General features: G+C 37.3%; 1 protein-coding gene across 8 annotated transcripts in view; it reads left to right on the top strand.

The window, feature by feature from the left end:
* Nucleotides 1-18,011, top strand: part of LOC127006977 (inositol 1,4,5-trisphosphate receptor type 1-like) — an 86,656-nt gene that overhangs the window by 31,674 nt on the left and 36,971 nt on the right. For 7 of the 8 annotated variants that reach the window (XM_050877415.1, XM_050877414.1, XM_050877416.1 and 4 more), the window contains 10 exons: nucleotides 549-714; nucleotides 1,227-1,416; nucleotides 1,683-1,810; nucleotides 2,448-2,573; nucleotides 2,951-3,091; nucleotides 3,624-3,824; nucleotides 4,462-4,583; nucleotides 6,618-6,753; nucleotides 9,408-9,574; nucleotides 10,600-10,690. In XM_050877415.1, coding sequence (XP_050733372.1) covers nucleotides 549-714; nucleotides 1,227-1,416; nucleotides 1,683-1,810; nucleotides 2,448-2,573; nucleotides 2,951-3,091; nucleotides 3,624-3,824; nucleotides 4,462-4,583; nucleotides 6,618-6,753; nucleotides 9,408-9,574; nucleotides 10,600-10,690 — 1,468 coding nt within the window. Of the gene's footprint in view, nucleotides 1-548; nucleotides 715-1,226; nucleotides 1,417-1,682; nucleotides 1,811-2,447; nucleotides 2,574-2,950; nucleotides 3,092-3,623; nucleotides 3,825-4,461; nucleotides 4,584-6,617; nucleotides 6,754-7,388; nucleotides 7,525-9,407; nucleotides 9,575-10,599; nucleotides 10,691-18,011 lie in introns of all 8 variants that reach the window. The other variant, XM_050877410.1, reaches the window with a different exon arrangement.

The following is an 18,011-nucleotide window of genomic DNA, read 5'->3' as shown; positions in this document are numbered from 1 at the left end:
GTTAAGGAGACTGACTACATTTTTGTGAGCACTCATTGGAGGATCCTTCAGAACTGCAGGGTTTTCCAGAATGTGGCCAAGAGCTTGGTAACATCTAACTTTTAGTTTATCTTTGATTTTTACTCTAGTTATTGAGTGCCTTATTGGGGAGAGGTGTAGATGGGCAAGGTTGGCAGGGCTCAACAATGGTACGAATCAGGAGGAAAATAATAATAATTAATTGTGAACAAGTGTTTGAAGATCATCAAGGAAATTAAAAGAATGGGAAAGAAAAGTATTTATTTAGAAAATTGAAGATCTGGCTAAATTTTGAAGAGGAAACTAATGGGAAGTGTAACTGCAAGAGTAAGTGATCTGAAGTGTGCTTGGAAAGTGGTGTATTGATGGAATCAATTGAAATGATGAATCTTGGTGGACAAAAACATGAAGTTTGCATGAGTATATACAGTACTCACTTCCACTTTGTCTTTTCATTGATCTTATTTTACAATGAAAATATAATATAATTTCTCCATATACTGATATTAATTGCTGTTCACACTGATCAGGGAAGAGAACTCAAATTTGGATCTGGATGGTGAGAGTGGCAAGAAGTTTTTGCGAGTGCTGCTTCACCTCACCATGCATGAGTATCCTCCCCTGGTCTCCCGTTCCCTCCAGCTCCTCTTCCGACACTTCTCACAACGGCAAGAAGTTTTACAGAACTTCAAACAGGCAAGTTCCTAGGTTTAGTGCTTGCAGAGGGCCAGAAACACTTATATGGATACTATTTCTGCATCCTTCAGGTATTCTTAAACTTAAATTTCCTTTTCTCATAGAGTGAGGACCTAATGCATCCCATATAACTTAGTATCATAAATTTCTACCTTTATATCATCTACAACTTACTCTTAGTACTTGGGACATACAGATACATCATTAGTGTACATAATATTTAACCCGGTAGCTGCGGGGATCATGTTTCTTAAAGGCCCCTCTAAGCGAGAAAAATGAGAAAAAAATCATTACTCATGCAAACCATTTCATAATATATACCAATGCATTTGTGATCAGTTTATGCATCATCTGTTTTGGGCAAAAATTTGGCCCGTCGCTGGTACACAGTAAAGCCACAAATTTGGTCTGTCGCTGCTACTGGGTTAAAGAACATGCATGATTTCACAGTCTTTCCCCAACATAAGAAATTGCTATACTAAACCAAGGCCATTTTCTTCCTCCTAATTCAGGTTCAGCTGCTTGTACAAGACGGTGATGTTGAGTCCTACAAGCAAATCAAGGGTGACTTGGATGACCTTAGGAACCTTGTGGAGAAGTCTGAGCTGTGGGTATACAAGTCCCGCAGCACGGACGAGGAGTCCACTGGCGGCACCTCAAAAAAGAAAAAGAAAAAGAAGGATGATGATGATGATGATGATGGTAAGTCAGGGGATGAATTTCTAGAGTATAAAGAAAAAGAAGGATGATGATGATGATGATGATGATGGTAAGTCAGGGGATGAATTTCTAGAGTATAAAAAAAGAAGGATGATGATGATGATGATGGTAAGTTAGGGGATGAATTTCTAGAGTATAAAAAAAGAAGGATGATGATGGTGGTAAGCTTGGGATGAATTTCTAGATTATATTCCTGTATATTTATGCTTCCCTGACCTAAAAGTGAGTAAATATGTACTCATTTTCAGGTGAGTCGAAGGCAAAAAAACATCCACTCAAACTATCGGCTCAGGATAAGCAGGAATCTGCCATTGATCTTGGGCTTGGACCCCCATTAGAACCAGAGCAAGCTGACAACTACAAGCGCATCCAGCAGGTAAGTTTGATGAAGATATGTGTGTATGTGAAGTCACAGAGCATGGAACTTGTATAGGTTGTTTTCACATGACATATTGGCTGGTTTTACAAGACACTGCCATATCACATCAGCTATTTCTAAAGGTCAAAGAGGGGATCAGTCAGGTTCTAATGAGTGTTTCTTTAGGTTCATGGTACAGAAGAAGGGTCAGACTACCACCAGGGTCATAAAACTACCCCTGGAAATGCCCACAACTCCAACGAAAGCCTTGTCAAATATGTGTTCTTGGGCGGGGAAATGTCTTGTAATACGACCCATTGAGTATATGAGACCTTTGATTAAAAAAGAACCACAACTAAAGGAAACCATGAACCCCTAGACACCAACAGCATTTGAAGAGTAGCTCCCCCCAAATGAATTGTCTTTATATAGTCACTACCGACCTTAGGACTGTAGCATAAATATAGTTATGCCGCATAAGACATGTTTTAACTATCGTCTATGTATAGATTCTACCCTGGAAGTGTTGTTATATTTCTGCCAATCAAAACTGAATGACTAAATTTTGGACCATCTATATATAGTTCCACTGCCGTCTAAGGGTTAATCTACATTCATAACAGCCATCGTTTTATTATTTCTTTTTATTTTATAGATTCTACTGCGCATGAACAAGCTGTGTGTGACCCAATCCAGTCACGGCAACCTTACGCCTCGGAGGAATGAGCAGCGTCTCCTCCGTAACATGGGCATACACTCGGTGGTCCTTGAATTGCTCCAGGTACAGTCTTTCTAGCCCCAACTTTTTACCATTAACCCGGTAGCAGCGATGGGCCAAATTTGTGGCTTTACCGTGTAGCAGCGACAGGCCAAATTTGTGCCATGATATAAACCCCCCAAAATAGATGATACATAATCTGATCACAAATGCTTTGATATATATTATGAAATGGTTTGTGTGAGAGGTGATTTTTTCTCATTTTTCTTGCTTGGAGGGACCATTGAGAAATGTGATCCTCGCTGCTACCGAGTTAACATTACCATGGATGAATTTTACCATAGTGTATTGCCTCCTTTGCTGCTTGATAATGTAAAACTTGAGTAATTTCTTTTTTGCCGTTACATTAATAGGAATGCACTGTCTTTCACCAATGCCAGATCCCTTATGACCACAAAGAGGACAAAAGAATGAATGAGCTAATTGAACTGGCTCACCAATTTCTTCAAAACTTCTGCCTGGGTGACCGTCCCAATCAAGCTCTTCTTTACAAAAGCATCGACCTTTTCCTCAACCCTGGTGTAAGTATTTGTTTTCTAATTAGTTCTTATGTAAAGGAGGATGGCTTCATGCACATCTTAGCAGTACCTATTACTTTACACTAGAATAAGTGGTGTTTCTCGACACTTTTTTAACCAGTCCGCTGCGATTGGCACGGATTTGGCCTCCACGGGTAGCCTGGTAACATTTACTCCCAGGTCTTTCTCTGCCTCTGTGGTGGATAGTGGGGTGTTTCCCATGTGGTATTGGTGTCTTGGATATCCCCTCCCAAGATGCATAGCTCTACATTTTCCTTCATTGAATTGTAGCAGCTACTTTTTGTTCCATTCCTGTAGCTTGGTGAAGTCTTCTCGTAGGAAATCCTCAGTCAAGGGGTTAAGTACATACTAGCTATTGTTGTGACATGTTTTTTCTCCACAGTTTCACCGTCTAACATCTAATCGGTTTTCAAGAAAGATAGTAATTTTCCTCCAACATGGCTCCTAAACATGAAACGTATAAGGAATGTGCTTCAATTTTATGTGAGTAAAAAGTTTTGTTTCATTCCAACAGTTACTGGAGGCCAAGACCATATGTGCAGTGTTCAAGGACAACTCCCATCTCTGTGGAGAAGTGTCAGAGCGGGTGATACAGCACTTTATTCATTGCATTGAAACTCATGGTCGCCACGTTCAGTACCTCAAATTTCTGCAAACAGTGGTAAAGGCGGAGGGACAGTTTCTCCGCCGCAGCCAGGATATGGTCATGCAAGAGGTGAGTGCATAAGGCATCATGAAGGTGTAAGTGACTATTTCCTAGGTTACAGATTAGGAAGGTTGTTAGTAATGATAATAATATGATGGATTTAACCTGGTAGCAGCGACGGGCCAAATTTGTGGCTTTACCGTGTAGCAGCGACGGGCCAAATTTGTGGCTTTACCGTGTAGCAGCGACGGGCCAAATTTGTGCCATGATATAAACCCCAAAAATAGATGATACATAATCTGACCACAAATGCTTTGATATATATTATGAAACAGTTTGTGTGAGGGGTGATTTTTTCTAATTTTTCTCGCATAGAGGGACCAATAAGAAACATGATCCCCGCTGCTACTGGGTTAAGTTAAAAAATATTTTGTAGATTATGTAGGAGCAATACAAAACAGAATGCAGTGAATGGGAAAACTGGATATTAGCTTGTTGAGGCAGAAGGTGGGTATAGAGGGACTCTTGAAATGAGGAGGCCTGCCGTGGCGAGATCACTAGTGGGGTTGCACCTTACACTGGTTCGGCATGAGCAGTGGTACATGTCTTAAGGGGGAAGCTAATGTCAGGGTTTGTATTTTCAGTGCCTATTACTGGTGTATGATTTTAAATGCATAATCTGTATTCCACTTTATTGATTCTACAGTTGGTCAGTGCTGGGGAAGATGTGCTGGTTTTCTACAATGAGCGAGCATCCTTCCACACATTTGTAGAGATGATGAAGGCTGACCGCAACAGAATGGACTTTGATGAGAGCAGTGCCCTCAGGTAGGTGAAGATTGTCCTTACAAGTGTTTTTATAGTGAAGGGTTTGAGGCTCAAAGTGTAGGATAAAAGTCAAAAAGACTTCATGATGTAAATTCAGGATTTTAAATGAAGCAGGTTTGTTGCAATTCTAAAAAAAAATCAGTCAAAGTAAACAGCCATTTTCACTAATAAAATGTAGCAGGTTGTTAAAACTTGATTTTTTTTTTTTTCACTTGAGAACTACATAACAATTCAAACAAAAATAATTGAAATTTATGAGAATGTGTGCACCCAATTTTGCAAAATTCTGATTTTACTGTGAACTGTAAAATTATTATTTAAATTTTCATTGTTTACTAAGTTAAAAGTGTGAAATATGATAAATATGATTTTTTTAATGAGATGCCAAGACTGTGCATCTCCAGAGTTATTGAAAATGTCTACAGTATTTATGACAGTAAAGTGATACAGTGCCTAGACATTAAAAAAAAGGTAAAATAGGTATGTAAGGACTGTAAGGTTGAGTATGTTTTTAGAAAGTTGATGGGGAATTAGAAAGTTCTTCATCAAAGGAGGCAGCTCTGAGAAGTAACAAAAATAATGAATGAAGACACTGGTTAACTCATACATTAGGAATTTGGACAGCATGGGGATAAGCTAGAGTAGAAAGTCTTGTGTGGTATGGCTGCAGGAGGGGTGGAGGCATGCAGTTTGTGAATTTAGAGTAGCAATTTGGGTGAAAATATTGATAGAAATGGTAATTATGTAGGGAGAATATAGTCAGTAAGAGGAGGGCAGCTGATGAAACATAAAAAGCCTTTGATTCTACTGCGTCCAAAAGAGCTGTGCAATAAATAGGTGATTTTTGAGTGTTGCTTTTATGTAGAGAGAAAATAATGGACTAATAGTTCAAGGTAAGTGTTGACAAAAAAGTGTTGTACATGTTAAAGGCGACTTTCATTTAAAGGTTCCATAATTTTTCAGTATATCAGTGGCATGCATAGGAAAATGTTTCTCAGTAAGGATACAGTGCTGTGAGTTTTGGAGAGATTGGAGGTAGAAGGAAGGAGACCAGTTGGTAGACCTAGGAAAATGTGGAGGTGTATACAGGAAGACTTGGCATTGATGGGATTGAATGAGCATCGGGCAGAAGACGAGTAGAATGGAGGAGAAAGAGAGCAGGGGAGGATACAGTGCTGGGAGTTTTGGAGAGATTGGAGGTAGAAGGAAGGAGACCAGTTGGTAGACCTAGGAAAACGTGGAGAAGGTGTATACCGGAAGACTTGGCATTGATGGGATTGGATGAGCATTGGGCAGAGGACAAGAGTAGAATGGAGGAGAAAGAGAGCAGAGGAGGATACAGTGCTGGGAGTTTTGGAGAGATTGGAGATAGAAAGAAGGAGATCAGTTGGTAGACCTAGGAAAAAGTGGAGAAGGTGTATACAGGAAAACTTGGCATTGATGGGATTGGATGAGCATCGGGCAGAAGACAGAATAGAATGGAAGAGAGCCATAAAGTGTCCAACCGCTCAGGAAGAGTGAACACGGGCGTTAAACGAAATGGTGATGATGATGAAGAGTAAGGCCATGACTCCCAGCCCTTTCCATTTCAGGATTGTGCGGCAGCATTGCATTTTTTTGTAAATTAGTTTCAAAAGATCTTAAGCCACAATTATTTTATTAGTTTTAAGAATAACCTCTGGCTAAGAGAATAAAAGTTAATTGTGGAAAAACGTCTTATTGTGATGTTTGTATGGCATTGCATCATAACATTTGAGCTTGTGACCAATTTTCTTTCCCCCTCCTTCCCCCCATCTCTTGAGTCAATAACAGTTTATGATGATTAGAAACATCTACACAGCACATCAGCCAAACAGTGCCCTAACATTAAGTTTTGGTGATACACTGCTTGAAGGAAGATCTTGATACATGTTGAGATTGATCTTAGAGCAATAGCAATGCTGACAGACTTCAGTACTTGAGTCATGTCGAGTGAATAATATAAAAGATTTTGTTGTTCTTTGCTTGATTATAAACTTAAGAGCTGCATTCCAGGTACCACATAGAATTGGTGAAGTTGCTTGCCTGCTGCACTGAGGGCAAGAATGCCTCCACCGAGATCAAATGTCACAGTCTTTTACCACTGGACGACATTGTGGCGATGGTAGAGCACAAGGACTGTATCCCTGAGGTAATCCTACCCTCCCAGCTTGTGCACGTCTGGGGAGGTAATGGTGCGGGGGCCAACAGCCGGCCTGTAGCAGTGTGGGGCAGTAGTCTGTGTCAGTGAATGTCAGTCAAGCTTCATCTTTAGACTTCCTTGTTAAAAAATATGTGTATGAAACTCTACATTCCAAAGAATCTAAAGAACCCCAATGTGGACTGATTCTGCCAAGTTTTACAGTTTGCCAAAATCGGTAAAAATGATAAAATTGAGTGCATTGTTACCACCTCCAAGAATGTCACACACACACACACACACACACACACACACACACACACACACACACACACAGACACATACGCACACGCACACACCTGGAAAGGTAAATATATTTTTTAACAAAAGTTTAAACCTCTAGAAAATGAAAACTTGATTGATTACATGTATGTGGGTATTTCAGTGCTTTTTGTGGGCAATGGAGTATTTGTCTTTCTGTTCTTGACTCAGTGTTGGCTGTTGGTCACCCTAACAAACACACACTAACTCACACTTTCTAGCACTACAGGCCAGCGCTTCTGCAGAACCCCAGCAGTGATTACTCTATTCATCCATTAAATTAGTGGTTCTCTCCCCTTTCCCGTCTCACTTCGTGCCTCCCTTAGGTACCACATTGAGCTAGTTAACCTCCTGGCTGAGCTGACGGAAGGCAAGAACGTGTACACAGAGATAAAATGCCACAGTCTCATTACCCTTGACGACATAGTGTCCGTGGTGACACACCCCGAGTGTATCATCGAGGTACTGTAATGCTTGCTGATGCCTTGTAGAAATTGCTGTTTACTTTCTTTCCCATTGCTCCCCAGCTAACACATGATGCTTTCAGAATGTCTCTGTTTTACCATGTACAATTGTCTTGTAGCTCTTGTCAAAGGAATTATTATGTTCCCTAACTCCAAATAACATGATGTGATGGCTGGGATGATTGCTATGACCACCTTATTCAGTTTTATTTTGTTTCACAATTGATGCTCTGATTTTTATTTTTCTCCATGGTGCATACAGTTTCACTGTATGCACCATGTATGGAATTGTATGTGAATTACTTTAATTTTTCTAGGTGTACACAGTATGTATGCATGCCAATGTCAATGTCGTAAAAATCTCAAGAGTTTTAAATTCCCTTAACATTGTGTAAAAAGTAGATCCTGATTTTTAAGGATAGCAAAGCAGCAGTAAAACTTAATAAATCAAGGTTGAAAATTAGGTATTTTATATGCTCATCTAAAGTAATTTTGTGGGTTTGTGATAAAATATCTTATTTTCTAGATAATGTCAAAACAATTATATATTATGACACATTTCTAATCATAGGGGATTAGTCAGCCATTATTCAGCATTTAATCACTACTTTAAAATAGAATGATATACAGAATTGATAATTCATATAACTGCTTATTTATACCATGACAAACATCTTCATCATTTCAAATATGCTCAGAGTTCTGTGGATGCTGCCACGTGTACTGTCCTCTCCTGCTGGATGGCACTTCAATACTAGCTCTATAATAGTGCCCAGCAGTGTATTTCCTCAGCCAGGGATTTAAAGAAAACTACCTGTGCATGTTATAGAAAAAAATATTAGTTGTATGTTATGTAAAAAAAAAAAAAAAAAAAAAAAAAAGGGACTTGCTCCTTGCCTAAGAAACAAATTTCCCTTTAACATGCAAATCTATTATATGACAATTACACCATTAGTATCTTTGCCAAAGGATTGCCTTATGCAAAAGTGTGCCACCCCCTCCATGCCTATTCAGATCTTAATTCCTCTTACTCTCCCTCTAAGGAGTTACTTATGGCCAACTGTATTGCTCCCACAAGTGTGAGAGAAGAAACGAGGAATTCGTGACTTTGTTCATATGAGAGTAGAGAGAACACACACAAACACACACACACACACACACACACACACACACACACACACATACACACAATGTAGAATTGGTGGAGGGTATGGCAGTGTCATAAACATTAACTCTCAAAGGATGGCCGCCACGGGTGGTGACTACACTTGGTATCCTTCCATCTGTCAGTTCATGGTAGTAGATGTTGCACATGTGCATCACTGGCTCATGATTTGACTTTTTTTTTATTTCAGAGTATAAACTAATTTCTTAGCATTTAGTTTGAATTATAGACGGCAAAGAAAGGCATGGCATTACACATTTATATGTTGTGGTTTATTATTTATACATTCCAACTTTTTATTTATTTTTTATGCTTTTCTGCACTTGTGTTCTAGTGTGTTCTAGAGGAGTTGGGGAGAAACTCAGCATGCTTGTCTATAGTGTTCATAACCTGTGACATTATGTTGGTTTGAAACTTATTTCAGTGATTGCTTTCCATGGAAGGAATAGAATATGTTTTGGTGTTCAGTTTCAGGAAATATGAAAAACAATATTATGGATCTATTACATACTGCAGTTTCATGCCAGATATATAAGCTGACTGATTTAAAGAGTACAGTAAATTGCTACTTAAACTTTCATGAACTAATTTCCAAGTACAGTGTTGCTGATTCTCAAGATAAACTGCAAAATAACTATCTCATTTATGATAGTATACTCTTATTTGAATTAGCTAAGAATGACTGTCATTTACTCAGTGGTTTTGTCTTGCTGTAGGTCAAGGAGGCTTACATCAATTTCCTGAACCACTGCTACATTGACACGGAGGTGGAGATGAAGGAGATCTACAACTCTCATCACATCTGGAGCCTCTTTGAGAAATCTTTCCTCGTGGACATGGCTCGTGTTGCTACTGCACCTCCAGACCGACGTCATGCTGATAAGTGAGAAGTTTTTTTTTTTTGTTACTTAACCCGGTAACAGCGACGGGCCAAATTTGTGGCTTTACCGTGTAGCAGCGACGGGCCAAATTTGTGGCTTTATCGTGTAGCAGCGACGGGCCATATTTGTGCCATGATATAAACCCCCAAAAATAGATGATACATAATCTGATCACAAATGCTTTGATATATATTATGAAATGGTTTGTGTGAGGGGTGATTTTTTCTCATTTTTTTCGCTTGGAGGGACCATTAAGAAACATGATCACTGCTACCGGGTTAAGTAAGCCAATATCTACCCCTGGAAAGACAGGCATTTTACCATTCACACCAAAGGAATTTCTCTTCGTATTTTTCAATCTAATCATTTATAAATTTCTTTACAGTGATTTGGAAAATGCCTTGGTCCTACTGAGGCTTGACAAAACTAAATTCATCAACAAAATACTGCTTTAATTTGTTTGTGCTGATAGCTTACTTGAAATCACTTAATATGTCCATTTTTTTCAGTTGATAGGTGAGGATTCAAGAAAATCTCTACTGAATTTGCAATCCTATAGAGTGAGGTCTGTTAGACTGATAGTTTAATATTTTGGAAAGCAAAGGAAGGCTTTGTGGTGCTCACCACTTGATAAGATGTAGTATCCCGTAAAGGTTTGGCACGTCAAATATCAAGTTTTTGTTCCCTGTGGCTGAAGTAGTTAGCAAGTTGAATTTTCAGTGTTATGGATATACTGGAAAGTGAAAATGGAATAGTTAGTCGAAATCCAGAAGTAGTTTGAAAATGTAGTAATAGAAAATTGATCCCTTCATAAAATGGGAAATGCATCACAGAGATGAAAATGTAACTTGGACGATGGACAGCATCCATGGAGTAGCAGATAAGGATTTCCTCTCGCACTCATTTTCTTGAAGTGCTTGAAGGGAAATGGGTGTCAGAAATATTAATTTGAACATTTTCTTTTATCTGTATTGAACTGACGGCATCCCAGCCATATAATAATCTGTGTTGAATTCTTCTTTGGCAGGGCTCTTGAAAGTTACGTGATCAACTCCCTCATGACCATCATCACCACATTCTTCAACAGCCCTTTTTCAGACCAGAGTCAGACTATCCAGGTGAGTTATTGCTGTATCATCCAACACAGATTCAGAAATGCATCTTGGGTGTGCTGGTATCCATTACTCGTTACATTGTGCAACTGTTTTCACATCACTTTCTTCGCATACTTTCCGCAGTTAAGAAAAGTTCATCGTGTTTGTGAGTCACAGTCATTGCAGTTGTGCACTTAGAAGCAACATTGCTATGGACATTTTCCCTTAATGTGCTTCAGATGGAGTATCTTAAATAATTATTAGTGTATTGATTGTCAATGTTTTACTCATTTTCAGTAATGTTTTCTCATCTTCACTTCATTTTCATTCATTTTTAACAATGAAAAATAAATACATTAGCTATGAAGTTCCTTCATTATATATATATAGATATATATATATATATATATATATATATATATATATATATATATATATATATATATATATATATGTATATATATATATATATATATATATATATATATATATATATATATATATATATATATATATATATATATATATATATATATATATATATATATATATATATATATATATATATATATATATATATACATACATATATATATATATATATATATATATATATATATATATATATATATATATATATATATATATATATATATAGATATATATATATATATATATATATATATATATATATATATATATATATATATATATATATATATATATGTATGTATATATATATATATATATATATATATATATCTATATATATATATATATATATATATATATATATATATATATATATATATATATATATATATACAAACCCCCTTTAATTAAGCATTCTTTGATTCAGAGTTATGGATAAGTCGGCACAAAAAGTATTGATAAAGTAATGTTTTCATTTTTAATTCCTGAAAGAAAAATCATTCAAGTTGGCATTGTGCTGTCTGTTGGAGATCCAAACTGAGCAAGGTGCAACATACCATTGTGGCACAAAGTTAAGTTGAGTAAAATCATCTTTAGTTGGCAAAGTGACACATAAGGAAGACTAAAAGACATCTTTGAGACACTAACTTTTTTGTCATCTGCTGTGGATGGCACAATGCCACGCATTCCAAGGAGAGTCCTGTGGATGATAAGACAGAACCTAAAGCTGTTTCGCTGTCCTCAGTTGACTTACACAAACCTCTATAGTACAGCCTACTACACACCAAGGCTGTGTAGTACAGCTTATAGCACCTCAGCTAGAAACCTGTAGAGCACATTACTGTACACTGAATAGTGTAGGCAAGGTGTGTGTGTCTGTGTTTGTGTGTGTATATGTGTGGATGTGCATGTGTATGAGTGTGCATGTGTGTGTGTGTGTGTGTGTGTGTGTGTGTGTACGAGCAGGGATGCGTGCATGTATTTACCTCTTTGTATTTACCAATTTGTAGTATACAGGGCCTGAGCTTAAGCTCGGAGAGTACGGTCTCCCAATCTATATTTGTCCAACTTTTCCTTCATTTCATGGACACTGCCCACTTCAACAATGTCATTGCTTAGTCCATTCTGTGTATCCACACTCCTGTGAGGAAAACTGTACTTCTTTATGTCTTTCAAACAAGTCCCCTTTCTCAGATTTTTGCCGTGTCCTCTTAGTGTGTGTGTGTGTGTGTGTGTGTGTGTGTGTGTGTGTGTGTGGGTGTGTGTGTATTTACCTAGTTGTATTTACTTAGTTGAAGTTTTACAGGGCCTGGGCTTACGCTCGTGTGGTCCCGTCTCCATATCTGTATGTGTCCAGTTTTTCCTTAAAGTTGTGCACACTCTTTGCCGATACTACATCCTCACTTAGTCTGTTCCAAACCTCTATGTTTCTTTGTGGGAAGCTATATTTCTTTGTCTCTCAAGCATCTTCCTTTTCTCAATTTTTTACTGTGTCCTTGTGTGTTGCTGGTGTTTCTTCCTTCTCGTAGCAGTAACTCCTCATTGTCTACTTCTTCCATTGTGTGTGTGTGTGTGTGTGTGTGTGTGTGTGTGCGTGCGTGCATGCATGCGTGTGTGGCAGAAGGCAGAGTCAACCTCACTAACTCGTGAGTATGACAGTGTTACACACTTTTTAAGTAATTTAAGTGAGTATTGTATGACATCATGTCTGTTCAATAGTTGCTGTGCAGTAGATATGCGTCTATCTCCTACCAAAAGTCTCTCCCCATGCTCAGATTACACCTTGTTCCTGCATGCAAACACGGTAATTTTTTTTTACAGGGTATGAGGCTACTTACTCATACCTTGGTAATTTGTTTGAGTTGCCAAGGTCTCCACCCAACTTGTGCCGACTTAGAGGTTTTACCATGTTTTTGTGTGTTTGATATATATATATATATATATATATATATATATATATATATATATATATATATATATATATATATATATATATATATATATATATATATATATATATATATTTGTTTTGTATTGAGATTATATTAATTGTATTGCTGATCATTCATTTACTTGAGAATAAGAAACATTTCATTTTAATTTCATATTTAGTTTTACCTTTTGATGATCTCAATGATCAGTTATGTTCAGTCTACAAGTTTTTGTCTAATTCTTCTTACTAGGTTGTATTTTTGCAAGATTGAATCAAGCTCGTTGTCTCATGTTTCAAAACGATCATATATCAAATTTTTCTTTAAAAAATTTGAATGTTTTTAGCACACAACTTCCAGTAATATATTTCACTGATCTATTGACCATTCTGGAAAGCTGAATTTTCTCACACCTTTCTTCAATCTTTTCTGCTGACCGATGTGGCAAAGACTTTGAGATCTTGGAAAATTTCACACATTTTGATTATGTAGTGCAGAACAATGGTTGGTCACATGAAGATGCCTTACAGCAGATTGGCATGGTGTTATGGACTCTCGCAGCACAAGTATATTATGTTGTTGATACTTGTGCAGGAGGATTGATTTAAATCTTCAAATTCCTTGTGCTTCCTGCCTTACTTAATGTTAGTGAGATATGGACACTAAATAGTAACTTGAAGAGGCAAATAGATGGTATCAGCTATACATGTGTGCCGCACCCGGCCACGTGGAGAAATGTCAAAGAGGTACTTTTCCTAATAAACTCTTCTCTTTTCTGCTTTGGTATTCCAGAATGCAAGTTATCCTTTGGTGACAAATGTCCAAACACGGTACCTGCCGGTCAGGAAAAAATATGTTTTACTCATTGCTTGTAGGTTTTAAGGTTTGTGGCTATTTGTGGTATATACATGACCACTGAGCACTGAGTGGGTGTGGGCCCTTACCTACCTCGTGAACAGCCCCATACTGGCTAAAGGCAACATGAACTGTTTTGTCTTCTGAATATTTTGTTCATGGTTGTATTTTGCTTTCTAGCATTTCTAGTAATGTTTAATTTGATGGTAGATGGGTATTATTTCTGAAGGTGTGGTTATTTCAATTCCTGGTCTTAAAATAAGTGGTTTAGTCACACAGTCTTGTGGTAGGTAACACTGAAACTGTAAAAAGTTGGTAAACAAAAGGAAAACATCCCCGTTGCGAACTGATAGCCAATACAGTCTCTTGACATCTTTGGTAATAAGTGTCTTCCCAGAATCATACATTATGAGTTTGCTTAGAGTTGGCAGTTACTTATTCTGTGTGGCTGAATCAAGTCCTATTTGCATAGTCTTTGAACACCACCTCTGACTATGTGGGTATGTGTCCTACTACCCAGAATTCCAACTGCTCATCAGATTAGCTCAACAGTCAACAACCTGTATTGAGGAGGCCAAAGGGATGCAAATAAAGCTCATGGCTAGAGCAAGTCAGTGAATCATGCCTTGTGTTACTTGGTAGTGGAAGGTGACCTGCATGGAGACTTGTTCTGAGGGGCTCCTGGGGATGGTGTCACGGGGGTAGAGAGACAATGCGCCTTCCCAGCACATGCTCCTGTTGACTGATTTATGCATATCAAGGAGGAAATAGTTAGGAAGATAATTACATCATGCATAAAACAGATGCTTGAGTATGCAGGAGTTGTATGGAACCCAGACTTGAGGAAGCATGTTGAGAAGATTGAGAAAATTTATAGAGCAGCCAAATGATGGATGCCACCCCTAAAAGATTTCAGCCATGAAGAAAGCATTGATTATTTAGAATTACCACCATTAGATGAGAGAAGGGAATAGGCAATATGATAATGCTTCGTATGTAGATATGTTAAAGGAAAGGAAATGGTAGACATTAAAGAATATATTTTACCTAGACATTCATCGCCAAGAAGATACAGCAATAATTATACAAGGAAATATGAAAGATTTTACTAAATTTGGCTTTCCAGACAGTGCCATAGATCAGTGTAATATATTGCCAGAAGTTTTGTGTGTTGAAAACATTCACAGTTTTAAAGAAAGATTTGATAAAATACTTTGAAAAGATTGGATACAACTAGATTTGACTCAATCCTGTAAACACACACACTAGGTAGATACAGCTAGGTAAATAATACACACACATTTATCTATAGTTTAAGCTATGCTGTACTGCATTTTAGAACAAATCAATTTGTAGCCATTTCTTTTAATTTATTCAATACTATTGCCTGGTGAATACATCTCTACAATACTCTGCTTTATCACGTCAGTAATTGTACAAGTATGAAGCTTGAGTTTGTCATTTACCTGCTTCTTCGTGTTTCATGATCCTGCATCTTGAACAGTCTTAATCATGGTGTTGGATAATGTTGGGAGCAGAATTCTGTGGATTACCTTGCCTCACTTATAAACTATATATTGTATCATTAGTAAACTGCAAGTTACAGATTCTGCATGCCATCTTCAGCTTCTTACGGGGATTTTTATCTGGACCAAGCTGATGATAATGATGTAGCCTCCATTTGTTTTGTTGTAGTTTCATATATTTTCATGTCTGAAATTGTCACATGAATTGGGTGTAAAGTTAGTTTGAGTAACTTGAATTGGTTATTTTCATAAGCTTGATTGAATTTTTTAAATTTGGACTATTTTCTAAATAATATTTTCATAGAGAAATTATGTATGTATTTCATGTGAAGAACTTGAAATGAGAGGTCTCAGCATCATCATATTTCTATCACCACACACATGACACTTCACAGGCTGGAACTCTGGAGATTCCTTTTCACCATGTGCAATTTTGAGTTTTATGACGTTTTTGGTTTCCTCTAATGTATTTTCTCATTCAGGGTGTTTGTTTTCTTCTTGTCATATAACCACTCCTGTTGTGAGTGTGTGTGTGTATATATATATATATATATATATATATATATATATATATATATATATATATATATATATATATATATATATATATATATATATATATATACACACACACACACACACACACATTCATAGGAGTTGGCCATGCCAGCCTAGCCCAGATGTGAGCACAAGGCTTTGATGGGGATTCTAGTAGATTCAGTGTGGCAGGATCCCTAGCCCTAAGCTGAGTAAGTAAGGACACTGTTGATTGGCTGATGGCGGGCGTGGTGTCTAATGTATTTATTTACTTGGCTCATTTGTTGCACAAGATAGATTGACATCAGCAGTAATTGTAAATCTATTACACAATATTCAGAAGTCAGTGGTTAAAAAAAAAAATAGTTATAATGATGAATAGAAGTCAGAGAATAACATTTAATGTTTATACACCTTTTTACTTATTATTGGTATTTGCTGCCATTATGGAATCAGTTTTAAAATAAAACATTTTGTTCTTGCACATAAAATCCTCATGCCTCCCCCCCTCCCGCGGCCTCGCCGCACATGACTTTCTATTCAAGCTCATCCCTTTACTGTCCAAAACCCTTACGCACGAGTTAACCGGCATTTTCACTCTTTCATCCTTCACGCTGGTAAACTCTGGAAGAATCTTCTTTCATCTGTATTTCCTCCTGCCTATGACTTGAACTCTTTCAAGAGGAGGGTATCAGGACACCTCTCCTCTCGAAATTGACCTATCTTTCGCCCATTCCTCTTAACTTTTGTAGGAACAGTGAGTTACGTTTTTTTTTTTTTTCATTATTGTTTCCTTTTTTGCCCTTAAGCTGTTTCCTCTGCTGTAAAAAACAATAAAAATAAAAATAAAAGAATATGACAGTACATACAGATTTTAGATGAAGTGCAATGTAAGATTAGGCAAGGAAGGATTTGTAAAAAGTGGTTTAAACCTCAAATATAATTAAGTCTCTGACTTCTACTCATAATAATTACTTATTTTTTTACTCTATTGAGTTCTGAAAATCACATTATAGTTGTACAATTGCTGCTCAATCCAATGATGTCAACAAAATTTACCTGTTTTGTGTAATAGATGAGCATTAATATTTCAGTACTTATGTGACTGTGTTGGGCGATGAAGACCTCAGGCACCAGCCTGCCAACAGCCAATCAGCAGCGGCCTTACTTATTTGGCCAGGGATCCACCCACTGCTGGGAGGCATCCAACTTAAGTGAATGGACTATGGTAGTTAGCTGTGGTCTATCTTGATGACCATTGTCAAGAAGGAAATACAGGAGACCCTCGATTTGTCCGATATAAAGAGGAAGGACTAATAAATTAATTGATGATGATGATGATAATAATAATAATAATAATAATAATAATAATAATAATAATAATAATGATCATAATATTAATAATAATAAGGATAATAAATGATCTTTTGAGAAATATTTGCCAAATTTCTGCATGATGAATGCTGACTCACATGTGGCCCACCTGGCTGCTGCCATGTTTGTTTTCATTGAATGGCCACCAGCTTGCATTTTTTCTCCTGCTCTTTGTTATTATGAGTACAGCCAAATATTTACTAAAGAAATAAAGGCTGCTGCCATACCCTGCTGGTAGGCTCCTTGTTTATTTGTTCACGCCGAGTGCCCAGGCGCCAGCATATCTCTTCATCCCCATTGGCTTTGTGAGGGAGCAGCTGCTGCAGCTGAACCAACTGGCAAATGCCATGTATATTTATGTCTACATGTAGTGGTCACCTGCTGAGTCTTTTTTAAAATTATTTTATTGTTAGTAATAGCTGAATTTTTCCATGATGAAAGCAGCTGCTGCACCTGTCCTAGCTGGCTGGCACTACATTGAGCCGCTGGTCCTGATACTGTGTTTTTCATTATAGTGGTGTTGTTGAGACAGGAATGGTGCTCACCCAGCACAAATCCTATCACTTAGTTTTGAAGCCATTGCTAGTCACAGGAATTATATGAAATATTATTTGTTATGGATTATTGTTGATACACAATGCTCTGTCCTCACAGTCATAGCCAGACACAACAAAAATTGCCGTTACTATG

The sequence above is a fragment of the Eriocheir sinensis genome, chromosome 34 (genome assembly GCF_024679095.1).
Source record: "Eriocheir sinensis breed Jianghai 21 chromosome 34, ASM2467909v1, whole genome shotgun sequence".
NCBI classification, from domain to species: domain Eukaryota; kingdom Metazoa; phylum Arthropoda; class Malacostraca; order Decapoda; family Varunidae; genus Eriocheir; species Eriocheir sinensis.
This window is presented reverse-complemented; position numbering and strand designations above follow the sequence as displayed.